Below are 24,934 nucleotides of genomic sequence, written 5' to 3' on the forward strand. Positions count from 1 at the left end.
TCTTAGTGGGGCCAGAGACATCAATGTGAAATAACAAAGGACAGCAATGTTAAAAAGGGATAAAAGCATTTTAATTTGAATTATATATAAACTTTCATAGTCAAATATATCTATTTTATATATATAATTGATGTGGTGATTAGTATAACATATATAAAATACAGAGCTTGATGTGGCGATTAATATAATCCCTTCAGCACGTATTCTACTTTTTTCCTTTCAAAGATGGGGCTCCTTTTAAGTCTCTATTCCAACGATACCGCCTCCTGCCCTCAGACTGGTCCTCGGGCTTCACACAGGAGGCTAATTCGCGGCCAAGGCCACAGTGATCAGCAAGCTTCCTTGGAAGAATAGGAGCAGAGCCTGGCTCCTTGACCCGCCCCCTAGCCACATCTTAAAACTTTGGGGCTGGGAGCCGCTTCCTGCAGTGAGCTCATGGCCTCAGAGGTGACAGAAGGGCTGCCTGATTCTCCAAGACTTTTGGCTACACGTCCAACTGCGTCCAAACCCTTTCTGTGGCCGCTTTTCCAACTCTACCCTTGTCATTTGTGGGACTTCAGGACTTCCCCAAGCTCCCAGCATGAGTCTCCACCTCTAAAAAACTCAGTGTGGGAAGCGAGAAGAGACCTGGAAGGACCCTTACTTCAGAGGGGCATCCTGTCACAACAATTAAGAAAAAAATAGGCTCTATTCTGGCTTGGCGGGTCAATCCTGTTGTAGGAATTTTCCTGAGGGGAGAACACGACTTTCTCTTACACTCCAAAGCGGGGGAGAGAAGCTAAATGAAGCCCAAGGTGGAAGAGGCCGGCAATCCCGGAAGGGCAGAAGCCCCCCAAATGGTTCAAGGCCAGGAAGCAGCACATTTCCACCTTGTTCTTCAGAAGGCAAAGGTTGAAAGAGAGAGACTGTCATCTCGGTTAAACAATATATTACCATTCATCACGCACACTTATCAGTAACCTCTGTACTGTGAATGGCATCCACAGGAAGGGCACGGTGTCCACCCCAACCCAGGCTGGCTCAGGCCGAGGACCCATGGGGGCTGGCCCAGAGCTGTCCTGGGCTCAAACCAGATTCAGGACTGAGAGCCGGGAGGGGATGGGTCACAGAGCTCACTTACTTCAAACCCCTCCCCTACATACAGACTGACAGACACCAAAGTCCAGGAAGGCAGCTGATGGCCCCAAGGAGCTCCTGACTGAATCCAGCCCCCAACCCCCCATCCCTTCTATCCCCTCATTGGACGAAAGACTGATCCAGGAGGCTGAGGGTCTGCCGTACATCAGCCCAGTTTCACCTCTGACCCTAACTAAGAATGAATCAGTTTTCTTGGCTACCCGAGGGATACAACTTAGTAAATCAGGATTTCATTCTAGAGCACTCAAAGCATATTCTGAAAACGCTGCAGAAAACTGGGAGAAGAGGTCCGGGAAATAAATCTTGAAACAACCAACTTAAAGATGCTTTTTAAGGACTGAGCAGCCAATACAGCTCCGTGGCTCATTAGTTATAGAAATATTCTTTTACAATGTAGCCACAGGAAAAAATCAATAATCAGAGAATGCAATCAGAAGCCCCCTGAGCTTCTCAGCCCTCTCAAGACTGGCCAAGAAGGAAAATGACAACCACTGGAAGGACTGAAGGGAAGCAGCCACACAAATGCCCTGCTGGCAGGAACAAAGTGGGCCCAGATAGGCCCACGAGTCTCTAAACTGCATCTGTTCTGAGCCAGCAATACCAAAAAGAGAGAGAGAGAGAGGATCCATAGATACAAAAACATTTATAGCAGCTCTATATGTAATAGCAAACCCTGGACCACAACAGAGTACCCATCACTTGGCAACAGGGAACGTGTGAAGAGAGGACGAAAGGGAGAGAACCCAGGGAAGATCTGGGTGAAGGGGAACAATTCCTGGGCGGTCGGAGGCCTTTTGGCTACTTAGGACTGTGAGGGAGGGGCTGCAGGGACCAGAGCCCGCCAGAGCAGCTGGTATCACAAGCAACTCACAAAGAGGCTTTCAAAATAAATGTTACTTTTATTTTGCACCTAGAGCCTAGTTGGCCTCGGGGTCGTTCCTCCTCCTCGACCTCAGCCTCCCCTTGGGGCCGCTGTCCTGGGGCCTGTCCTGCTCCTCCTCGCTCTGCTGCTTCAGCCACTCCTTCCTCAGCTGCTTCAGCATGTATGGGGTCAGCCGCCCCTGCCGCACCAGCCGCGAGGCCAGCGACTTGGAGGCCAGGCCCTCCACCACGGCGGCCTCCAGGGCTTGGGCCTCGGCCGTGTCTGGTGAGGTGGATTTGGCGGCCCCGGGCAGGCCCTGCTTCCCCGCCGGGGAAGTGTTCAAGTTCAACATGCGCTGGGACTCAGACATGCGGATCAGCTTGGTGATGCTGTGGACGCCCTTCTGGATGATGCCGTCGAGCTCCTTCTGCAGCTCCCGGACGAGGATGGTGTCGGGGAACATGTCCACGAACCGGTAGCTGAAAGAAGAGCGGCATCAGCCTGGTCCCAGTGTTTGGGTCAACCGGCACCACCAGGGAAAAAGGCTCAGTCTGTGGGGTCCAGAAGGACTGGCCCAGGACAGTCCCAGGGCCCTGTGGGGGCTCGGAGGCCTCCTGGGCCAAGGGCACAAAGCCCCGATCCTCAGCCCAGAGCCTGCTAAACACTGTTCCTGAGGCTGAGATGAGGCCCTGGGAGCCCATTTGTGATAAACAGAGCAGGAAGGGAGAGACCTTTCCCCCCCCATTTTGCAGAGCACAAAGCAGCTGCTCACGGGGCCCATGGCGCAAGAACCAGGCCGGCAATCAGCAATCTGGGGCGGCAGCTGCTCCCTGGGGCCTGCCCTGCTGCCATCTTCCTGGCCCCAGGAGCCAGAGGCCTGCTCAAAAAGACCTTTGCTGGGCACCCAGACATGTTGTGGCGCCGGCCAGCTCAGACATCACGCCAGCCCCTGCACTGGCTCCTCTAAGACCGATAACGGCCATCGCTGGCCCCTTAAAGCCCGAGAGAAACCCAGCTACTTCCCAAAGCTCTCCCATTTGCCCCGGCCATTACCTGAGCCACAGGTACAGATCTAGAACGTCATGGATGGCTTCCAGCTCCACAAGGTCCTTGATGTTTTTTGGCGGCTGTAGGGGCCACCTGGCGTACCGGCGCAGCCAGGAAAACGTCAGTGGCTCGTTCCGACTGTACTGCCTCGCAAACTGGGAGCACAAAGATGAAGGCTCAGGAGGGGGAGAGGCTGGCCACATGGCCTCCCTCCTGGGGCCCCAGGCCCCAAGTGTCCCCCTCCTCGGGCCCCAGAACACGGACCTGCTGGGAGAGCCTGGGGCACTTAAGGCCCTGCCCACTTCTGGTCCCTCCCTGACAATTTGTGCTCTATGCGCTCTCCAGGCCAACCCCCTTTCCCTCCGCCCCGGACCCAAGGCCCCCAAGAAGGCAGGGAGACACTCACCTGCAACAGGGAGGAGCAGACAAACGGCTGCTTCTTGTTGATGGGGGCCGTGCAGAACACATACCTCACCCGCAGGCTCAGGGGGATGTGCTGGATGAGGTCTGCCGAGAACTTGAAATCGTCCATGTTGCAGACAAAATACTGCCCATCCACTTGAGAGAAGTCCACAAAGATATCCTGGGAGAGGAGACTTCACATAAAATCCAAGCAGCCAGTCTGAGCCCCACGCCTGATACGCCGGAGCCCCCAGGCCCCACAGGGCCCTCACGACCACCCAGCTCTAAGGGTCCAGGCCACGCGGACTCTCTGCCCCCCAACACCGAGAGGCGACTGCAGGAGCAGAGCCCCGGTGACAGCTGAGAAAAAGGAAAAAACCTGAAGTGACATTTGAAAGACAGGACTTGCAGCCCTGTAGTACTAGAAAGTCGTACGATGTATTAAAACACATCCAGCTGTCGCAAACACACTCACGATGAGAACTAGCGGCTGACATATGGCTAACGTTTTCACTGAGATGGAAGACAGAAGAAGGTCAAAGCTCAACGTCTACTCACAATTAAATTGGCGAGCGTCGTGTCTGGAAGGTGATACGCAAACATTTCGATCTGGTCAGCAGTAGGATGGAGGCCGGCTGCCTTTTAAGGAGGATTAAAAGGAAGAGAACTCAGGAATCAACCAAGTAACACGAGAAACCTCTTCGCTCCTTCTCTACAGTAAGGCAGCGGTCACCTAAGATCTGCAGAATCAAACTGGAGATTTCATATTCAGAGACAAAATGGTGACTCCAAATGGCTCCCGACACATTGCTTCAATCGCAGTGATTTGCACTAGAAATAATTTGGTTACTAAGAAAGCGGTGATGCGGGGAGGCTCCCAACATTTCTAAGGCCTGACGTAGCCAAGGTGCTCAAGAGAAGAAAAGGTCCATAAGCCTCACTACTGACCAGTGACCAATGGTGGGGATGGAAAACCAGAGCTGTCAAGAAAAAGACCACTGGCGACCAGCAGCTCCTTGGCCCTCCGTTTGACCCACAGGGCCCAGTAATGCTCACTGACAGGCAAAGGGTAAAGCACACAAGAGAAAAGGGAAAAAGGGCGGAGGGATCTTTGGATTAGGAATCCAAGGAGCCAGGGACTGAATGCTGGTTTTGCTCCTCATGTCACCTGACCTCTTCTCTGGGCCTCAGTTTCCCCATCTAATCTACAGAAGGAATAAGCTGGGACTGAATGACCTTCAAGGCCCCTTCCAACTGCTCTGACTCAATGGGGCAGCAGCGTGCAAGATGGCGGCCTCATAGCAAGAGCCTGTCCACCCTGGCCTTAAGCAAGTAAACATAAAGCTCGCATTTCCAGGGCAGCTTTGGGGATTTCTGTGCACTGACAAACTCAGTCATGGCTTATTTATTCACCGCCAGCGCAAACGAGGGTCCATGTCACTGACAGCTAAACAGGGAAACGGCTTCTGCTTCTGACAGACATTTTCATCCAACTTCCTAACTCCAAGGCTGTTACCTTACTGACAGGAAGTCCTCTCCAAATCTCCAGGTGGCCCCCACCCATCCCAAATGGCTCCAGAGACGCTGGCGATAAGAACCGGGCAGGACCGACGCTGCTGCGCCTTCCCAATTCTGACCAGCTCCTGGACCCTCCTCTCTACCGTCCCCCCTGCCCCCCAATTGCAGCCTCAGAAGCCCACTTTTCTCCAACAGCTCTGAGATACGCAGTTTAAGGGTCATTAATACCATTTTATTCACTGAAAACCAAGGCCCCTCCAGGCTTATGCAGCCGGGCTTCCAGGCCCCAGGGACTCCCCGCTATCTCCCTCAGAGCTGACAGCGCAGGCTCTGGCCCCAGGAACTTCCTCCTCAAGAGGCCTCCAGAGCTGGAGGGAGCCCGACACTTGCTGAACTCACCTCTATTGGCTCCACGGGCCTGTTCAGAATCTCCTTCAACAACTTCAAGTCTTCTGGGTACATGGTAGTAACCTCCCCTTCCTTAAACTTGGAGCTGAATCTGCCGGCTCTACCGGAGATCTGCAGAGCCTGCGAGGTGCTGATTGGCTCAATTTCCTTCTCCCCCTTCTCATTGATACTGGGCTTTATGAGAGAGTTAAAAATAATTCTTTTTATGCTCCTGTAAACGAAGTCAAACAAGAGAGATCACAGGATGATCTCAATGGCTCAGGTGCAGCATCACTTACAGAGGAGAACAATAGGACCCTGGGACATTTCTCCCTTCCTTCCCTTTCGAGGGGCAGCCTTTGAATAACTAGACTTTGAGAGTCCCTGGCAACGAGGGTAGGGACCAGTTACTAAGAGTCATACAGCCTCTGAATTCATGAGAAAGCCTTCTACCAAGCACATCCCATTTACACCATCCCCATGAAACAGAAGTGTACCGACATCCCAAGATATCATCCATGACGTAGACATGTCCTGTGATATCAGGGTTCAATAAATAAAAGTTGACCAACTGGCCACAAATAAGGGAGGTGACTTGCCTAAAGGTCCCCTGGGGGCCAAGGGACCCTCTTTAACAGAAGAGATCCCCCACTACCCCTGTGCTTGCCCAGGAGTCAGCGACTCTACAGCAAGGGCCCTCAGAAGGGGGGTTGGGCTGACCCCCACCCCCTTACGGCAGGCTGGCCGCAGAGCCCACTGAAAACCACCTACTTCCCCCAGTTCAAAACCCAGTACTCACAAATTCAGCCCCATGCCAATGGCATCGGTGGCCACCAGGATTTTGCACGGGTCATCGGGATCATTAAACTTTTTCGCTTGAGCAAGTTTTGTCCCTAAAACAGTGTTAATCACAAGACAGTGTTATGTCGGGCCGGGGCACTGAATTGCCCCACACGGGGCTCATTCCTCTCCCCACCTGCTCCAAAGCCCCAAAGAAGCCCTCTGCCTCCCCCACCCCACACACCAAGCCCTCCTTACTCCTGCTTCTGTGGACCCCTCAACACCCCAAGAACTCTGGAGGGCACAGACCTGACCCAGAAAACTCCTCCCAAATTCTAAGGGCATTTCCACAATTGATAATGAACAGAGATGTGCCAGGGGTCTTGGCTGCTGACCTCCAACTCCCCACCATCTCCGCCTCAAGGCCTCGGCCTGCCCCCCCCCAGACACAAGGGCCTCCTTACCGGGAGGCAGACTGCCGTAGATGACGGCCGACTGTAGCCCCCGAGCCTCGATCTGCCGGCTCACAGTGTAAATGTCGTTTTTGCTAAAACAGACGATGCAGTCCCCGGGCCGGAGGTTGTCCAGAGACTCCAGGGCGTGATTCAACACAGTGATGGGCGTGAGTCTCTCGTACTTCCGAACCTAGGATCAAGATGGCAGAGGTGAAGCCGTCTCCTTCCAGGGCACCCAGGGCTAAGAGAAGCCAGGCTGGCCCCACAGAGATGGGCATCCCTGCTCACAGCTGTGGGAGCTCAGGAGGCAGCAGAGTATCAGGGGAGGTGACAGAGGGCCCGGCAGGCTGGGGCCGGCTCCCCCCTCAGGAGGTGATGGAGGGGTCATGTGCGGCCTGGCTCCCCCCTCCTTGGGAGATGATGGAGGGACTCAACTCCTCCCTGGGATGGAGGGAAGATGGGGCAGGTGCCGGCCAGTTTGGTGTTGAGGGCACCTTGATTAGCCCAGCCTCCCTCTCCTGGGATGCTGAGGGCTTGGGTGGATGGCCCAGGGCCCTGCCTGCTTCCTTTGAGCAGAGGAATTGTGGTCCAAGAGAGAATTGTGAAAGTGGAACAGAAGCCAGCAGCCTCCAACGTTCTCCGGCCGTCTGTGGGAGGCTCCCCTCCCCCTAGGCAGCCCCTCAGGATTGGAATGGCTTCCAGGGGCTGGTGCCTTGATAAACTCAATTTTCTGCATTCACAGGGAGGGACAGGGAGCAGGAGAGGCCAGCCAAAGTGGGATACAGCCCCCAAACTCCATTTTGAAACTGGACACAAAGTCGCACAAGTTCCCATTGCCCAGAACTGCCCGCTGGAGCCTCCTGCACTGAGTGAGCTGGTACCTTATCCCGGAGGTCAGGGCCACTCAGACTGTGCTCAAGGAAAATCACCCTGGCCAGGGTGAGAGAGCAGAGAAAGACTGGCACCGGCCACGCTCTGTGGGGTGAAGGAGAGGAAGGCGTCGACAAGAAGGGCAAGTCTGCAACCTGGCAGGGAGAGGTCACTGACCCCACCCAGGGGCACCAGGACAGGACTGGAAGCTGGGTTCACCTAACCAGGGACGACTCTGCCCACTGTAGCCCAGCATGGGGGCGCCGACAGGACGGAGCAGACTCCATTACCTCCACCTCCTCGCCCGTGGTGTACATAAGCTCCGTCACAATGTCAATAGCAGCAGCTTCTCCACACAAATGGATTTCTTTTGCACAAAGTCCTGGGAGGGAGCAAAGGACCATTGGAACGCCAGCAGAAAACAGCCCAAGTGACCAGGTCTGGAGGCTCAGAGACTCCAGGGGCCCTGAAGATGGGGAGGGGGAAGGAGGAGGAAGGAAGAGGAGGAAAGGGAGAGGGAGGAGGGAGAAAGAGAGGAGGGGCAAAGGAGGAGTTGAAGAGGGGAAAGGGGAACAGGAGCAGCAGCGGTTCAACCCAACTCCACCAACCACAAGGGGCAACCCTGGGATACCAACCCAGGAGTGCTCTGGTCCAGGCCCATCCTCGAGCTGGATCCTTAATCATCTGGATCTCATCAATCACGGCCACTTCATCTTAAAATAAGAAGCCAGGGTCAGTGTTCAGAGCACAAAGAACCATCTCACGCGCCAAGGAAGATCTGCCCCCAATCCCTCCTGCTCCTTCACTGAGGAAATCACAGCAAGCACCCCCCTTTCTCTTCACAGGGGAGACCTTCTTCCCCCCACTTTGATTCTCTTTGGGGTCATTTAACCCTAACTGACCCAAAGCAATACAAGGTCATTCTCTGCTGCCTCTGGGCTGAGGGACTCGGGGCTTTCCTTAAGAGCCCCCAACTGGCCCCAAGCTAGTACCCAGTCCGTGGCTCAGGGGCTGAGCTGGCCTAGAGCTCGTGCCCCGAGCTCTCCCCGTCTCCCCCAAGCCGCCAGGCTTCCTGCTTGGGGCACTCTCACCAGAAACACCTTCTTCTTTTAATAAGCAACCAACACCTATTTGACTACGGGGCATCATAAGGAATATAAAACTTTCTTGGAGGAATCCTGTGCTGGTCTCCCAATATGCAGATAAATGAGCTGAGCCTTGGACTTGAAGCTCTTTCCCGAGGTTGCAGGACAAGCGTGGACCAGATGCCCAACGCAGAGCTTCTTCCACCTCACACTGAGCCCCAATCCCAAGGACAACTTTCAGGGGGACAAATCGACAAATCCCAAACAAACTAGAGAACCTAATGCTCGATTCGAAAGCTTCCGTCAGTCAGACTTGTTCATACATACAGGGAGAGTTGACGCTGCACATCTCAACAGTGCAAGCAACGTGGGCGGCCGGCTTTCCATCTGGGTCTGTGACCACCCGCTCTTCCCCCGTCACCAGGTCACAGAGCACACCCTGCAATCGTGAAACGGAAATGAATCTCTACCTCCTAAACAGCAGATTGGGGGGGAGGGGGGAGGAAAAGGAAGACAATTACTAAACAGACAAGAACTTCTCTCTATCAGGTAAGACTTATTCTCACCGGTGGTTGTTAAGACAGCTGAACCAGAGAGGGCTTGGACTGGATTTCCACCACTTTGGTGGGATTTTTTAGTAAACACAAGGGACAGAAGAACAAAAAGAGTACAGGCAAAAGCCAGTCGAACACATCAAGACTGACCCCACCAGGGGTGAAGTGATCCAACCATTCCGGAGAGCAATTCGCAACTATGACCAAAGGCTCTCAAACTGTGCACACCTTTTGATCCAGCAGTGTCTCTGCTGGGTCTGTATCCCAAAGAGATCAAGAATGAGGGAAAAGGATTCACATGTGCAAAACTATTTGTAGCAGCCCTTTTTACAGTGACAAAGAATTGGAAAAATCAGTAGCAACCCATTAATTGAGGAATGGCTGAACAAATTGTGGTGCATGAAAGTAATATTATATTGTTCTATAAAAATGAGGAACAAGCTGATTTTAGAAAGGCCTGGAAAGATTTACATGAACTGATACTGAGCGAAACGAGCAGAACCAGGAAAACATTGTATACAATAACAGTAAAATTGTGCAATGAGTAACTATGACAGATTTGGTTCTTCTCAGCAGTTCAGTGATCCAAAGCAATTCCAATTAACTCTGATAGAAAACACCATCCACATCCAGAGAGAAAACTACATGTGTTCTCTATGGAGACTGAATGTAAATACATGTATAATTTTAAAAAAATGTTCTTTTATATTTGACTGGGGAAATAAACTTAAAAAAAACCAAACAAACAAACAAAAAAAAAACAATGATCCCACCTTCCCTCAGAATAAGGAAAGGAGGAGAAGAAAAATTCTAGGTCTTCTCTGGGAAGGAAAGGCCAGCACAAGTGACAGACGCTCCATGGGGAAAATCACAAACCAGAGTCAGCCCATCCAGCCCAGGAGTGATAAAAGGAAATAAGGTGGCTGCAAAAGGGTTCCTTCCCTGTTTTTTACAGGCTGCCAGTAGCTCCCCACCTCAGACTTGCCCACAGAGATCCCCCCAAGTGTCTCAGACAAGAAGGGAGGGGAACAGCTGCTAACATACTGACAGCATTATTACTCTTTTCGAAGATCTCATGAGCCAGTAACTTCAAAGGGCCACAATAAACTCCAGACTTGGCAGCCAAGTATCTCTGGATGGCGTGGTAAGTTTTCCCACTATTAGTAGGGCCTGAATGGAATATTATCTTCCGTTGAATTGACCTGGCTTCTGGGTACCTAAGAAAGAAGGAGGGGAAAGTTTAATCAGAGCAACTTGTGGCCCCAGCCTAGTAAGCAGGACTGTGACCAAGCTGGATGCAAATTAAGACAACTCTTAGGTACCACTTCACACCCCTCAGATTGGCTAAGATGACAGGAAAAGATAATGATCAATGTTGGAGGGGATGCAGGAAAACTGGGACACTGATACATTGTTGGTGGAGTTATGAACTGATCTAGCCATTCTGGAGAGCAATCTGGAACTATGCCCAAAAGGCTATCACACTGTGCATCCCCTTTGATCCGGCAGTATCAATATTGGGCCTGTATCCCAAAGAGATCAAAGGAGGGAAAGGGACCCACATGTGCAAAAATGTTTGTGGCAGCCCTTTTTGTCATGGCAAGAAACTGGAAACTGTGGGGATACTCATCAATGGGGGAATGGGTGAATAAGTTATGATCTATGAATGTTATGGAATATTATTATTCTGTAAGAAATGACCAGCAGGATGATTTCAGAGAGGCCTGGAGAGACCTACATGAACTGATGCCGAGTGAGATGAGCAGAACCACGAAATCATTGTACACGGCAACAAGAATATTATACAATGATCAATTGTGATAGACAGACCATCTGCCTCCAGAGAGAGAACTATGAGCACTGAATATGGATCACAACATAGTATTTTCGCTTTTGTTTGCTTGCTTGTTTTTTCTTTCTCATTTTTCCCCCTTTTGAGCTGATTTTTCTTGTTCAGCATGATAAATGTGGAAATGTGTTTAGAAAATGTGCACATATTACACATATATATTTGCTGTCTAGGGAAGTAGGAAGAGAGGGAGAAAAATTTGGAACACAAGGTTTTGCAAGGGAGAGTGTAGAAAACTATCTTTGCATGTATTTTGAAAAAAAAAAAAGCTATTATAAAAATAAATTCAAAAAAATAAAGCCCTATTAATCTATTAACAAGTAAACAAACATTTATTACAATGCTACAGATTAAAAAAAAAGTTTATTCTCTAATGCACATCCACACACATCCACACACAGAACATAAGGCAGTTTATCCCCAAGTGAAGGAGGCAGCCCCCTGACTGAGCTAAGGCCCCCTCTGACTGAAGCCTCCAGCCGCTGACCCTGGGCTCCTGGGGTGGCCCCTCCCAACCCGCCCTTTGCCTTCCCTTTGTGCTGCCAGCTGGGTCTATGCCCGTCACTCCTGGCCTCAGCCTGCTGTGCTCTTCTCCACATCCTTGCAAACTTGGCCCTTCAGGCCTGGCAGTCTCTCCTGTCACTTCTATCTATAAAATCTTATTGAGAAAAGGACTAATCTGGGTGTTCTCTCCTTTACCAACAGCTGACTCCCACTTTTCTCCGCAGACAGGGCTTCCCTGGGATTCTCGGCGCTAAGGGATGCCCAGGACCTCATCAGGCTTCAGCAACTGTGCCTGGGATTGGGAGACATGGCCCCTGCCTATGGCCCAGTGGGGATGAAGCAGACAAACACAACCCGAGCATCTCGGGCTACTTTGCTGGGACTCTCCTGCAGCGCCCAGTCTCGGGGGCACTCTGTTGTCATAATCACCATGCCCATCACTAACGGACTACTCTCAAGTGCCCAAAGCAGGCCAAACTTTGGGGACCCCTTCCCCCAGGTGCAGTCCATGGACCTCCACTGTGGACACGGCCACTCGCCCCCCACAAGGGGACCACCAGGGCCACATCAGGCCAGCCTCCTTGCCTGTTTCCTCCTGTTATTTGCACCATCTCTCCCCCTCTCTGAGCCTTCCTATCTGCCTCCCTCGTGCTCAGCCGGCACACGGCTGTCATTTACAAATGCTCCTTCCCTCCCTAACTCAACCGCACGCTCCTTCAGGATGGATCATTTCATCTGTGTATTCCCCAACACCCGAAACAGGCGGCAAAGGCCAAGAGAACATTTAAAAACCTGAGAAGAACACAAGAGGGTTCCCCTCAGAACAAGTTTATGAGGTCTGAGCGCTATGATCAATCCTACAGATCCCTTCATCTTATAGCTTTGTGCTTTTTGGCGATCAAGCAATTGCACATTTCTGAATTTCAGGCCCAAGACCCAGAGGCCTTCACTTCCCAGACCAGAAAGGCACAAAGAACTGACCAGTTGGGTGGAAGGCGTAAGTCGCTGATTTTGCGGAGATCATCCTTACAAGCCAGCATGGGGAACATCTGCTTTGCATGTCTCATAAAGAATGGGAAAAGGTCGTCCACGTGAGCTGTGGGAGAAGACACATGGTCAGCCGGCAGAGCTGACAGAAAGGCTCTTCCTGACTATTCTCAGCTGGGGAAAGGTTCTTGGGAACAGGGGAAGGATCTAAGGACAAGGAGCCCCTCAGACCCTGCCCTTGGTGTCCCCTACTGCTTCTTCTCAAGCGAGCGCCTACTCAAGTGCAGAGAATGAGGGAAGGCTTGGAGGGTAAGAGTAAAATCAATTGGTTCTAAGTTATTGGGAGATACGACCTTCAGAGAAAAGCCGAGTTCATCTTCCCAGGTGGGCCAGGGCAGATAAAGCTAAGTTTGCCCAAGACTTGCTGGACCATAAAGCAGCCCCCCCTCCTGTAACAGATGCTTGCCTCAAGCCCGGGTGCTGCCGCTGCCCACCCAAAGGCAGCCTGGCCTTCCTTGTGCACCGGGGATATTCCCAGGGACCACAAGGCTAAGCTGGGGACTGGCCCAGGAGTCTTCATTTTAACAGAGACATGATGGGCATTGCTTAGCAACTGCCCCTCAAGGTCATAGTTTTTAAAATTAGACTTTCAAGTTTAACTTCTAAGCCATGAGTTGAAACACTAAGCCGTTTCCTGAGGAAGTTAGTGATGGCTAGTCCAAGGACTCTTGGAGAAAAATATACAAGGAGCACAAGAAGAGTGACTGGGGAAAATCTGGGCCTGAGCCTGTGCTCAGGCTGGCTACTTGCCTGCACCAAAGGAGATATCATTCAGTGTGATGTGGATGTCAACATCCAAGGACTGAGACTGCAAGATAAAATTTCTAAAACCAATGAAAGCCTGATGGAAGAGTCGGGCTGCAAAACAGAAATCAAAATAAAGTTAATTTTAACATAAAGACAAAACAAAACAAAACAAAAAACCCAAAACTTTGATCGCTAAAAAAACAAAAATAAAAAAAAAGATGAAGCAGCAGCAGCAGCTTGCATCTGAGTTTCAGAATTACTGAGTGGAGGTTCTTAGTCCCTGTTCTGGGTTACTCCCTGTTGTCATGTCTTTCCTAGAAACCCCATTTTTCTGAAAGCACCTCAGTCCTCAATTCTGGTTCAGTTGTGTCCAATTCTCCATGGCCCCATCTGGGGTTTTCTTGCAAAGATGAGGCTCACCATTTCCTTCTCCGGCTCATTTTACAGAGGAGGAAATTGAGGCATACTTGCCCAGAGTACCATCCCCTGCCCCGTTCCCCAGCCCCAGAGGCTGGATCTGAATTCTTCCTGGCTGACCTGCGGCCAGGGCCTCCCCCTGCTGCCCTGCTCCTAACTCACTCCATAGGAATCTAAAGTTAACAATAGAATGCAACCCTTGGTTTGTGTAAAACACAGCCAGAGAATATAATGAGCGGTCCAGTGGTCTCGTTTCCAGGTAAGGCTCACAAAATCCTGAATCAAATGTGAAAATGTGCCTGTGGAGGGCTTTGTTTTCCTTGCTTTCTCAATGGAGGGGGAAGAAGGAAGAGAACTTGGAGCTACTAATAAAATTAAATTGAAAGAATAAGCAAACAGGGCTGAGAAGTATGTGAGCCCCAGAGGCCGGAAGCCTGTGAATCCCAGAGCCCATCCTGCTTACAAGGCCCGGCCTCCCCAATAACATATGTGGGTGTCCCCACATGACTAAGCAGCCCAACCCCATCATGGCAACCTTCCTGTCCCCTGCCCTTTATTCAAACTGCCCAAGGCCCCAGATGTGCTTTTTGGACACCCCTATTGTGGGGTGCCTGGGAAGCAAGAGGCTCTAGGTCTTCACTAGTCAGAGAGTAGGCCTTACCATCCAGACCATAATCCGTGCCCAGTTTCTGAATTTCTTTCCTCTTGTAAAATTTGTCTAGAATCTTCCTGACTTCAGCTGCAAGAAAGATAAAACATAGTTAAGTTCTATTATTTGCCCTCTGACACATTTTCTTTAGGATATACCTAGGGAAAAATGCAAATAAAAAGGTAGCCAGCAAATGTCCCAAGAGGTCAAAACATAAGTCCTCATCCACACCAAAATATTTACAGCTATGCTTGTGAGAAAAAGAACTGGAAACAAAGCTAGCATCCTTTGGGGAACGGATAGAGAAATGTGGGGACGAGAAAGCACGGCCTGGCCTGAGCTGGAAGCATCAGAGGAGGCCTAGGAAGGCCAGGCTGGCAGAGAATGAAGCAAGCAGAGGGGCAAGAGCACTGCCAGCCCAGGCCCACTGCACAAAGCACAGCACACATTGTCACACTGGGTTTAGCTATTTGCTTTCTCTTTTTTTCCCTTAAATTATTTGTCAACTGAGATTGCTATGGGATGAGGTGATAAATATCTCGCCCAAAAGACATCTCCTTCTACTCCTTTGTAAAGGGCTTGAGAGAGATCTACAGGATTACATATGTATTTTAGATTTTCTCAAAACTGCAACTGATTTTGCTAATTATTGTTTTTTTACTTCTTTTTTCTTTTAAAAAATATATTCTGTTACAGGGGATGGGTTTCTGAGAAGTGGGAAGAGAGGAAAACAAGGGGAAATTTTGGTAATGTAATGGGTGATGTGGAAATCTGCTTGGCTAGTCTACTGTGAAAAAACAAAATCTTTTTTACTTCAATAAGAATGCTTATAAATTTTTAAAAACATATCAGGTGATGTAAAAAAGTATGTCAACAAAATTTCCTCCCCTAAGTGAAGAGCTTGCAAAAGCAGGGCAAAGCTGGCCCCGCTTCCATTTTTCAGAAGCTGCGCTTGGAGGGCGTCTCGCTCTCTCATTTGAAGGATGAGAGGCCCGTGGACTCCAAATCCACTTCTCCTTTCACTTCCTCCCCCAAGGCTTAGGAGTCTGATTCTTTATTATTAGATGAGGGTTTCAGAGAGGGTGACCCTGGCCACAGGAACAGGCACTGTCCCCTGCAGCCAGGCTCCCATCGGTCATAACCCTCATGGCTTAGCACCCCACAACTGTTGGTGTCCAACTCTCCTACCAGTTCTTCCAAGCTTCCCGCACAAGTCAGTCTGGCTAATCTTCCATCACCAACCCAAATAGATCTGGAATCAGCTTCAGAACCTATCTGAGGTGACTCCTACTTCCTTAAGCCTGAAACCTCTGCCCTGGCCCACTCTGCTTAGTTGTTCTGTGCTTTCTTTGGGAAATCATTTTCAGCACCCAAATGCCCTCCCTTTCCCAATCCCTTTAGCCATCCAAGTCAGCAGCCACACAGAGAACTCATGTGTTCCCTAAGCATGCTTCAGGGCTAAATTTTCTTATCTCTTACCAGCTGAATATCACAGTTAAAGGAACAGGATATTTTATTTATTAATCAAGTGGAAAGAATCCCTGAAACGAACAAAGGGAGGCTGATGACCAGTCCAGAAGGTCGACTCAGTAATGACATCTGACCTCTTTACATTTACTTATTCTCTATATTGGGAATAACTTTTAGAGAGCAGCTGATGATCAAAGCATAGTATTTTCATTTTTTTGTTGTTGTTTGCTTGTTTTTTCTTCTTACTCTTGTCTTTTTTTCCCCTTGTGATCTGATTTTTCTAGCACAGCATGGTGAACATAGAAATATGTGTAAAAGAATTGCAAATTTTTAATCTACATCAGATTGCTCGCTATCTTGAGGGGGAGAGAAAAATTGGGAACCCAAAGTTTTGCAAAGGTGAATTTTGAAAACTATCTTTGTGTGTACTTGGAAAAATAAAACACTATTTTAAAAAGAGAGTAACTGATGCTTGGCTAAATTTAAAATTCTTCAATAACTGGATCTTTGTTTTCAAGAGATTCACTTTGATTACGGGGCTCTTGAGCATCATGTTTTAAGAGAAAAAGGCTAGCATCGAAAATACACACCCACACCACAATACTTATTAAAAATGAGAATTCGTTTCACTGTTCACATGTGAATGAACTGAATCCCGGACATAATGACACTCATTAAAAATAACAAGTGATTAACTCAGACTCCCTCTGTCAGTCCAAATCCAAACAAGATGTTAAGTCCCAAGTACAACTGGTAGGACCCTTCCCAGGGCTGACTTCAATCCCACCCTGTGGCGATGAGTTTACAATTCATCATTCTGGGCAAGTTAAGTTTTCTTAAAGGATAAAGAACTCCAAATAAAGGAACCTGATGGGGCTTCAACCCCTCACTAAGGGCTTTACGAAGTGTATTCCACAGGAGGCACTAGGCAAAAGCCAGGGATGCACAGCGCAAACGCTGAGCGGGACAGGGCTGGGGAGAGGGAGGGCCGCGGGGGCACAGCCGGGAAGCAGCGCTGCCCTTTGCACGGACGCTCCTGGGCCCAGCGCCGCGGCCTTCTGCACGGACGGGCTGTGGCCCGACTTCAGAGGTGGGAGACCTGCCCCACGGGACCAAAGTTTCCCCCAGTGGTCCTCATCCAAACTCTCGGGCCCTCCCGGTTTGGACTTGGGGCCGCCGGGCTGTGCGAAGGGACACCCGGCGAAGGGCCCACCGTGCGCCGGCGCTGTGCTAGCCACCCTCCCCCACGACCCCTCCGTCCCAGGCGGAGCGACCCGGACACAAGGCCCAAAGATAGCCGGGGATGGCGGCGGAACGGTGGGCGCCCGGCCGGGCTCAAACTGACCCTTCCCAGGGTCGCAGGCCCGGCACCGTTCGGGCCCCAGCGGCTCAGCGCAACTGCTTGTGTCGGCCGGGGACCCGAGGACCCCCCACCCAGACTGCATTTGGGGGGCTTCGGTGACCGAGTAAAAGAGGCCCCGATTCCTAGGCGTCCTTAACCACGGGCCGGGTCTCTCCCTCCCCAGATGAGGGCCCTTCCCCCCAGCGCTGCCCCATTTCCGGCCCCCTCCCCTCGCGCCCCAGCATCCCCCGAGCCCCTGGGACAGTCACCGGGCTTCCTCCTCGGTAAGCGGGGAGGGGACGCCGCGGAGCGCGCTCTGCCCGGGCGGCGGGACACGCTCTGCGTTCGCAAGCCAAGACTTCAAACAACGCGGAGCAAGTCCGTCCTTGGGCAAAACTGGACACCGGCCTCCAAGCCGGTCTCCCGGACGTAACCCTTTGGGGGAGGGGCAGGAGAGCCGTCCTTCAGAAGAGCCGTCCTGGGGGCTGGGGACCGAGAGGCGCTGGGGCAGCGGCCCCTCGATGTTTCTGAGAGCGCCTTTCCGTACCACAAATGGCTTAAGGGCTCCCGTCCGGGTCGTTATTTCCACTCGGCGGCTGCTGATGGTCCCCGCGTGGATTTCAGGGAGGGCAGCGGGAGCCCGGAGCTCCCCAACAGCCCCGAAGCCCCTGCCTCGATTTCCCCAGGCTGCTCCAGGCCACGGGCCCGCCGCTTCTCCCGATTCTGCCCCAAGGACGGGGGCGGGGCCGTCTGCGCCCATCCTAGCCGAGCTCCCGGGGGGCAGGGCCTGCGCTAACCCCCCGTCACGCACCTGCTACGTTCGGGGGACACTGCCAGAGGCAGGGGCAAACAGGCCTTGTCTGGGGAGGGGGGCGGGGCGGGAGCTCCCGCAGCCTAACAAGGAGCTTCTATCGCAGTCAGCTCAGCCAACTCTCCCTGGTCCGACACGGCAGGAAGCCGAGGCCCGCAGAGCTCGCCCCCAGCGGCGCAGGGGGTGGGGAATGGCGAGGCAGAGCCGAGGTTCGGAGAAGTGACCCGTCCGGCGCGTTCGGGTTAGGGGGGCTGGCGGGGCACCGGGAGGCTGGAGACCGAGTCCCCGCCCCCCGGGCGCGGACGGAGAAAGAGAAGCGCGCAGGAGGGCCTGCGGGGCCGGGCCTCACCTTTGTTGAGCGGCCTCGTGAGCTCGGCCCCCACGTCGCCCGTGGCGCTGGGTCCGAGCGGCTTCACGGGCAGCGGAACGTAAAGGGACGTGTTCGGAGCCTTGGCGCCGCCCGAGGACGAAGAAGACGAGGAGGACGAGGAGGACCAGATCCCACCGGACCAGCCCCAGGTCCGAGGTCCCGGCTCCCGGCCCGGCCGCAGAGCAGAACCCACCCGGGCTGGGAGCCGGGCCCAGCACAGGGCGTACCGCGGCAGCGACATGGCCTCAAACGGACCCCACCACCACCGGGGCCGGGGCGTGCGCGCGACCGTGACGCAATCTTCCGCGACCGGCCCGAGAAGGACCCGCATCGATTCCGGCCTGCCCCAGCAAGTGCCTGACACCAGACGGGGGAAAAAAATCCCAGCGAGATCGTTTTTCCAGGACAAAAGAGAACTTCTGGGCAAGATACGCGCAAAGACGCGTTTTCTTTCTCTTCCCTTAAGTCCAGCTCTACGTCGGCGGTCCTTCGGAAAGGAAAACAAGCAGGCGTTTCCGGGAGCCCCAGAGTGCGCCGTGCGGGGCCTGGAAACTTCCGACCGCAGCGAGTCTGGGATTGGAGAGGGTCGCATCACGTGGTGCGGGAGGGCCCACGTGCTGCGGTGCGCGTGGGGAGCCAGGGCAGCCTGTCAGGAGGAGCTGGAGGGAGACCGGCGTCCGGCCCCGGCGTCCAGAAGGGTCGGCCGCAGGTGCCCTTCCCAGTGACCTTGACCTTTCCCTTGCGGCCACAGGGGCCGCGGCAGCCGACTGTGGCCCAGCAGCCTCCCCCTCCACGGCGGCTAGCCGCGGGCGGAAACCAGACGGGCCGACCCCCCTCCCCCCCCTTCGGTTCTGAAAGCCTTAGAAGCCCGTGCGTTTGTGTCCCTGCGACGCTCGGCGACAGCCGGGGCTCCCGGGGTGGAGACGCGCGCGGTGCGGATGGGGAAACTGAGGCAGGGCGGGCCGCACGGGCAGCTGTGCGCGCCGGACTGAATAACTCATCTTCTTTATCCGATCGTGTTTGATGAGCTTGTTGGGCGGGATGAAGAGATGGATGAGCGCCTGGTTTGTTTGTTTTTTAATAAACTTTGTTTTTTGGTCAAGTAATTGAAGGAAAAAGGGCAATAAAGGGATCTTCCAGTGCATTCAGGGAAAAAAATAACAGTGCAGCAGAAACGGGATTCAGTCATCTCCTTTCAGGACCCCACTTTCTAGAATGTCTCTCTTTGACCCTGTTATCCATGCTAGATCATACAGTATTGCTGGACAGGCAACATTCCACTGATTCTGTTGGTTCCACTTTGCATCAGTGCTTGTGAGTCTTTTCTGTGGTTCTTGTTCTTTACAATAACAATCTGATTCTCTCTGGGTGCAGGCTTCGGTTCAGTTAATCACGCCAAATGCAGCCCGGTGCCAGAAGGTCAGATCTCTTATTGTCTCCAGTGTAGCCCCGTGAGTTTTTCTTAGAGGCCTATCTCTCTGCTTGGTTCTAAGGGCTCTTGCAGCTTTGTCCTTTGCCTCTGCTTTCTTCAGCCTCCAGCCAGCGCCAAGGTGGAAGATGCAATGAATCTCTCTTGGCTTGTGGGCTTCCTCCCAGCGTGCTCCTCTGGGACCCCAGCCAGTGTTCGAAGTAACTCTCTCCAGTGGCTCACTGAAGCTCTATGCTGAGTGTAAAAGGTTGATTCCACCTTCTGGAGGCAGGGATTAAGGGAAGTGTGAATTCAGATATCTCATACCCCTGAAATCTCCCAAGTGTGAACTCCAATGAGAACTTAAATACATTAATGAGCTAGAGGATTTGCTAAGTACCAGGCTAAGTTAGATAATTATTGTCTCTATCAACTCTAATGACTTAACAGTTTGTAAAGATTCCAACATCTCCCCTTTTCTTTTGATTTAGAACATAGGTGGTCATGACCTCCCTGACTTCTCAAGGAAGTGAGAACCCCCCCAAAAAAGGTGATCACACCTTCCCTGACTGCTCAAAAAAGGAGTGAAAACCTTAAAATAAAAAGAAGGTGGTCACACCCTCCCTGACATCTCAGGAAGGGAAATGAAAACACCAAAGGAAATAGAAAATCAAATCAGATTAGGGGGTTTCTAAAGGGGCTCACTTGAAACGGGTATGAAACAAGGTGTACATAAATCCATCAATATGGGAGGCATTACACATAATTACATGAGCACATAGCAATATAACACAGGCTAGTAGTAATGTAACAAATAATATGAATCAACATGAAGAATTTGTACATGTCCATAAGTCCTAGAAATACTCCAAAAGGAACCCACTGTCCATTAGTTCATGTGCCAGGAATCCAATAATTCCTGTAAGCTTTGAAGTAAATAATTTTTCATAACATGAATCAACATACAGAATTATACATGTCCATAAGTCCTAAAAATAATCCCAAAGGAACCCCATTGTCCATTAGTTCATGTGCCAAGAATCCAATAATTCCTGTAAGCTCTGAAGTACTGCAATAGTCTCATCAACAATTTTTCATCTCAAGGAAATCCAATGATTCTTGCTGGTTTTCAAAAACTGAGTCTCATCTTGTGTTCGGAAATCCAATGATTCATGAAGATTTTAAAGTTATTTTAACAGTCTCATTGTCAGCCATGCTCTTTCAGTGTCAGATGTTTCTTTAAAGTTCTTTTAACAGTCTCATTGTCAGCCATGCTCCTTCAGTGTCAGATGTTTCTTAAATCTCCTTTGTTTTGAGGTTTTTCTCTTTTTCTGTTTCTCTTTGATGGACAAGGCAAATACGGCTCGTTGGCACCCATCTGATTCCTTCTCCACCTGTGGAGATACAAGCAAACCCTCTTCCCCAAGCAGTTAACCCATCTGGGCCCTTCCATTCACCACTTTCTGGATCTCTCCACATCACCTGGCAATTATCTAAAGATAGTGGAGCTGCTCATACTGGACACTGCTCTTCTGGTGGGTTATAAAACCTGTCTGCTGGACCCAGTGCATCTTTATCAAAAAATTAAAAATTAATGGTATAGAGAACTAAATTTAGAAGTTCTCTAGGGTTACCCGTGGCTCCCCCTTTCTTTTGTTTTTGGAGGAGTGTCTTAATGTCTCTGTTTCTTCTTTCTAAGATTGCCTGATCTTGAGGATTAAAGGGTATGCCAGTGGTGTGTAAAATCTTATACTGTGCACACAAAAGTGTTCAAAATGTTTGGAAGTATGTGCAGGTCCATGATCTATTTTTATTTCTTGTGGCACACCCTGCTCATCGTTTTTTAAAGCACAGTTGTATTCTATCACAATCATATTCAACCACTTGTTCAGCCATTCTCCGATTGATGAGCATCCCCTCAGTTTCCAATTTTTTGCCACCACGCCAATTTAACAATAGTCTATTTCAGTTCCTTTAGGTGACTTCATCTTGTAATTCACCTATATTATTAAGTTCTAGATCATTCATAACGAACAGCAATAAGGGAAAATAATTGTCTTTCTAATTTAAACAACTTTCCTTCTGGGCTACAGAGGAGTTAATAGTTGCACTAGGTGATCTTCAAAACAAAAAACTACTTGCCAGCATGGAAGATAAAATTTTTACACTTGTTTCAATTCTGTTTAAGAACTGGCTATTGTCAAAATGTTTGTGACAGCCCTGTTTGTAATGGCTAGAAACTGGAAAATGAATGGATGCCCATCAATTGGAGAATGGTTGGGTAAATTGTGGTATATGAATGTTATGGAATATTATTGTTCGGTAAGAAATGACCAATAGGAGGAATACAGAGAGGCTTGGAGAGACCTACATGAACTGATGCTGAGTGAAATGAGCAGAACCAGGAGATCATTATATACTTCAACAATGATACTGTATGAGGATGTATTCTGATGGAAGTGGATTTCTTTAAAAAAGAGAAGATCTAACTCAGTTTCAATTGATCAACGATGGACAGAAGCAGCTACACCCAAAGAAAGAACACTGGAAAATGAGTATAAATTGTTTGCATTTTTGTTTTTCTTCCCAGGTTATTTTTACTTTCCGAATCCAATTCTTCCTGTGCAACAAGTGAACTGTTCGGTTCTGCACACATACATTGTATCTAGGGTACACTGTTGACATATTTAACTTGTATAGGACTGCTTGCCATCTGGGGGAGGGGGTGAAGGGAGGGAGGGGAAAAGTTGGAACAGAAGTGAGTGCAAGGGATAATGTTGTAAAAAAAATTACCCAGGCATGGGCTCTGTCAATAAAAAGTTATTTAAAAAAAAGTGAACTGGCTATTGTCACTTTTTGGAAGAAAGGAAATTATAATAATGTGCTTTTTGTGTATAAATTTCACAAAAGTAAGTGCTAAAGAATTGTAATCTAAAAAGTCATTTTTAAAACATTTCCTCTTAATCTGTCTCTCTTAGCCTTCCCAACTTGGCCAGAATTTGAAATTTTAAAATAGTAAACCGCTAACTATCTTAGAGGATGTACTGAACTCTAGAAACATAACAAACAAACAAACAAACCCAGTCTCTGCCCTCAAGGAATTTATAATTTAATGGAAGAACTGTTTTTAAGTTTTCAACAGAAAAAAGAAATCTCTCTTGCCTGCTCTTAAAATTTATCTCCCACTAAAGAAAAGATCAAGGAGTCTTTTGAAATCCTTGTTTATTGGGAAAGAGCATTTAGGGTCAGAATTGGATCTTTTACTCTTTAGAATTTATAAAAAGAATATGACTAATATGGAAATGTTTTGCAAAATTACACATGTATAATCTGTATTAAGTTGTCTTCTCAATGAGAAGGGTTGATAGGGAGGGAGAGAATTTGAAACTCATTTTTTTAAAAATTTGAAAATTGTTTTTTTCATGTAATTGGGAAAAGTAAAATAATTTTTTTTAAAGAAATGAAAGTCTTCGCAAGCACAAGAAATAAGGCAAATAGACAATACACAACTACAACAGATTAACCTATCTGTAGTTTTCTCATCTTAGAGAACAAAAGTGAAACTTTTTGATTTAAATTTATTAAAACATGCTCTTTCTGTATTCCTTTTCTCTAGTAGTCCAACTGGTAAAAATCACTTTTTATCCACATACTGGAAGTTCTTGAAATTGAAAATCTGAGATTGCCTGAGACTTCAGTCCCTTTGGGATTGCCAAAGTTACAGGGATTTTCAGGATCCTTGCTGCCTGCTGCACAAGAAGTCGGCACAAGACGCAGACACAGATTCACTGCAGTTTTTTTGTCTATTCAGGTTGACCCACACATCAAGAGGTGATAAACATTTGTACCTCAGTTCTGTGGGTGATGGCCTTTTCTCTTGAGCTACCAGATCCAAAGGGTTTAGGTAAGAAAGGTACATTTTTAGGAAAATAAAAAAAGAGGCTCAAAAGCTTACCAAGGCATTTAGAATAGATAGCACTTCTTGGTCAGTCATTTAGTTAATTAACATTAGCTCTTGCTGTGGGCCTTAGCGAAAGAAGAGTTCCTGAAATTAGTCCCAGATCTGAATTTTCTTTTTGTAAACTTCAAGTATTTGAAGAGAAAGAAAGCACCAAAAGAGACATTCAGTACACTCTGTCACAGAAAAGAAAGAAAATCACAAAAATGTCATTAAAAGGAATCGTGTTCTCCTAAAAATTCATTTTTAACAGGGACCAGGCACTGTGCTAAACTCATGAGATACAAAGAAATAATAGCTCATAGGTAGTATTTATGTAGCACTTTAAGGTTTGCAAAGCATATTTCAAATACCTCATTCAATCCTTGTAACCTCTCTGTAAAGTAGGTGCTATTATTATCCCCATTTTCCGACACTCTTTGCCCACAATCACACAGCCAAATAAATATCCGAGGTAGGATTTGGATTCAGTCCTTTTTGATTCCAGGAAAGGCAGAAGATGGCCCCTGCTTTTCATGGAGCTCACATTCTATTGGAGGAAACAACAGGCAAACATGAATATATATACCATGAGATAAATCGAGGGAAATGATAAATTTAGTGAAAATGAAAATTTATCTTTTTTTCCTTATGCTCATGAACCTCCCCAGTTAAAAACTCCTCTTTGACTCTTTAAACACATAAATGAAATTGCCTATCTGTATCTGCATTGGTGAAGAGAGTTTCTGCACCAACCTGATGAAACCACTGGCACAGTCTCTGTCCAAGAGAAAATCGGCACTATTAGCCCTTGTCTCTGTTAAATCTGCTCCTTCCATTTACTCTTGATTTCATTCTTACCTATGGGGTTATCATTGGTTCGGACGCCTCTCCAAAATTGTACAGTTTAGCTCTGACCTCACTTGGATTTCACTCCATTTCCAACTTCTTCCCAAATTCAGTGAAGCAAACATTAAGCACCTGCTGTGTGCAAGGCCCTATACTGGATGCTGAGCATCACCTGGGCCATCAGCATGGCCCAAAGTGGACCCGTCCTTCAGTTCCTCCCAAGTCGCCCATATCTATTTTCACCTTCCATTTGCACAGGCTTAGTTAGGACGAAGTCCAGCCCTCGTTTCCTGCTCCTAACTGATCAGCCACACCATCGGTCCCCCATCTCTCAGATCCGACTCTGTCACCTGCACGGGCATCTCCCTGGTTCATGCCTCTGGTTTCTTCTCCAGCCTTCTCACAGCTTCCGAGGCATTTGCCTGGCATTCCCATTC

The 24,934-nt window shown here is 49.5% G+C and overlaps 1 protein-coding gene across 3 annotated transcripts; it reads right to left on the reverse strand.

Annotated features, from left to right (window-relative positions):
- Nucleotides 1-109: 109 nt before the first annotated feature.
- SUPV3L1 (Suv3 like RNA helicase) lies at nucleotides 110-18,714 on the reverse strand. Of its 3 annotated transcripts, none has more exons than XM_031956857.1 (15): nucleotides 18,283-18,714; nucleotides 14,323-14,400; nucleotides 13,248-13,355; nucleotides 12,432-12,546; nucleotides 10,146-10,314; nucleotides 8,871-8,982; nucleotides 8,094-8,171; nucleotides 7,749-7,840; nucleotides 6,598-6,778; nucleotides 6,153-6,246; nucleotides 5,366-5,585; nucleotides 4,007-4,087; nucleotides 3,453-3,629; nucleotides 3,053-3,201; nucleotides 110-2,478 (listed from the first exon to the last, which is right to left on the reverse strand). In XM_031956857.1, exons 1-15 carry the CDS (start codon nucleotides 18,632-18,634, stop codon nucleotides 2,055-2,057), a joined length of 2,430 nt encoding a protein of 809 aa, XP_031812717.1. In that variant the 5' UTR covers nucleotides 18,635-18,714; the 3' UTR covers nucleotides 110-2,054. The 3 variants fall into 3 exon arrangements, with proteins under 3 accessions (XP_031812717.1, XP_031812718.1, XP_031812719.1); XM_031956858.1 differs by lacking the exon at nucleotides 18,283-18,714 and adding an exon at nucleotides 17,126-17,312; XM_031956859.1 differs by lacking the exons at nucleotides 12,432-12,546; nucleotides 13,248-13,355; nucleotides 14,323-14,400; nucleotides 18,283-18,714 and having other exon boundaries at nucleotides 10,157-10,276.
- Nucleotides 18,715-24,934: the final 6,220 nt, after the last annotated feature.

This window comes from Sarcophilus harrisii, chromosome 2 (genome assembly GCF_902635505.1).
Source record: "Sarcophilus harrisii chromosome 2, mSarHar1.11, whole genome shotgun sequence".
Lineage (NCBI taxonomy): Eukaryota > Metazoa > Chordata > Mammalia > Dasyuromorphia > Dasyuridae > Sarcophilus > Sarcophilus harrisii.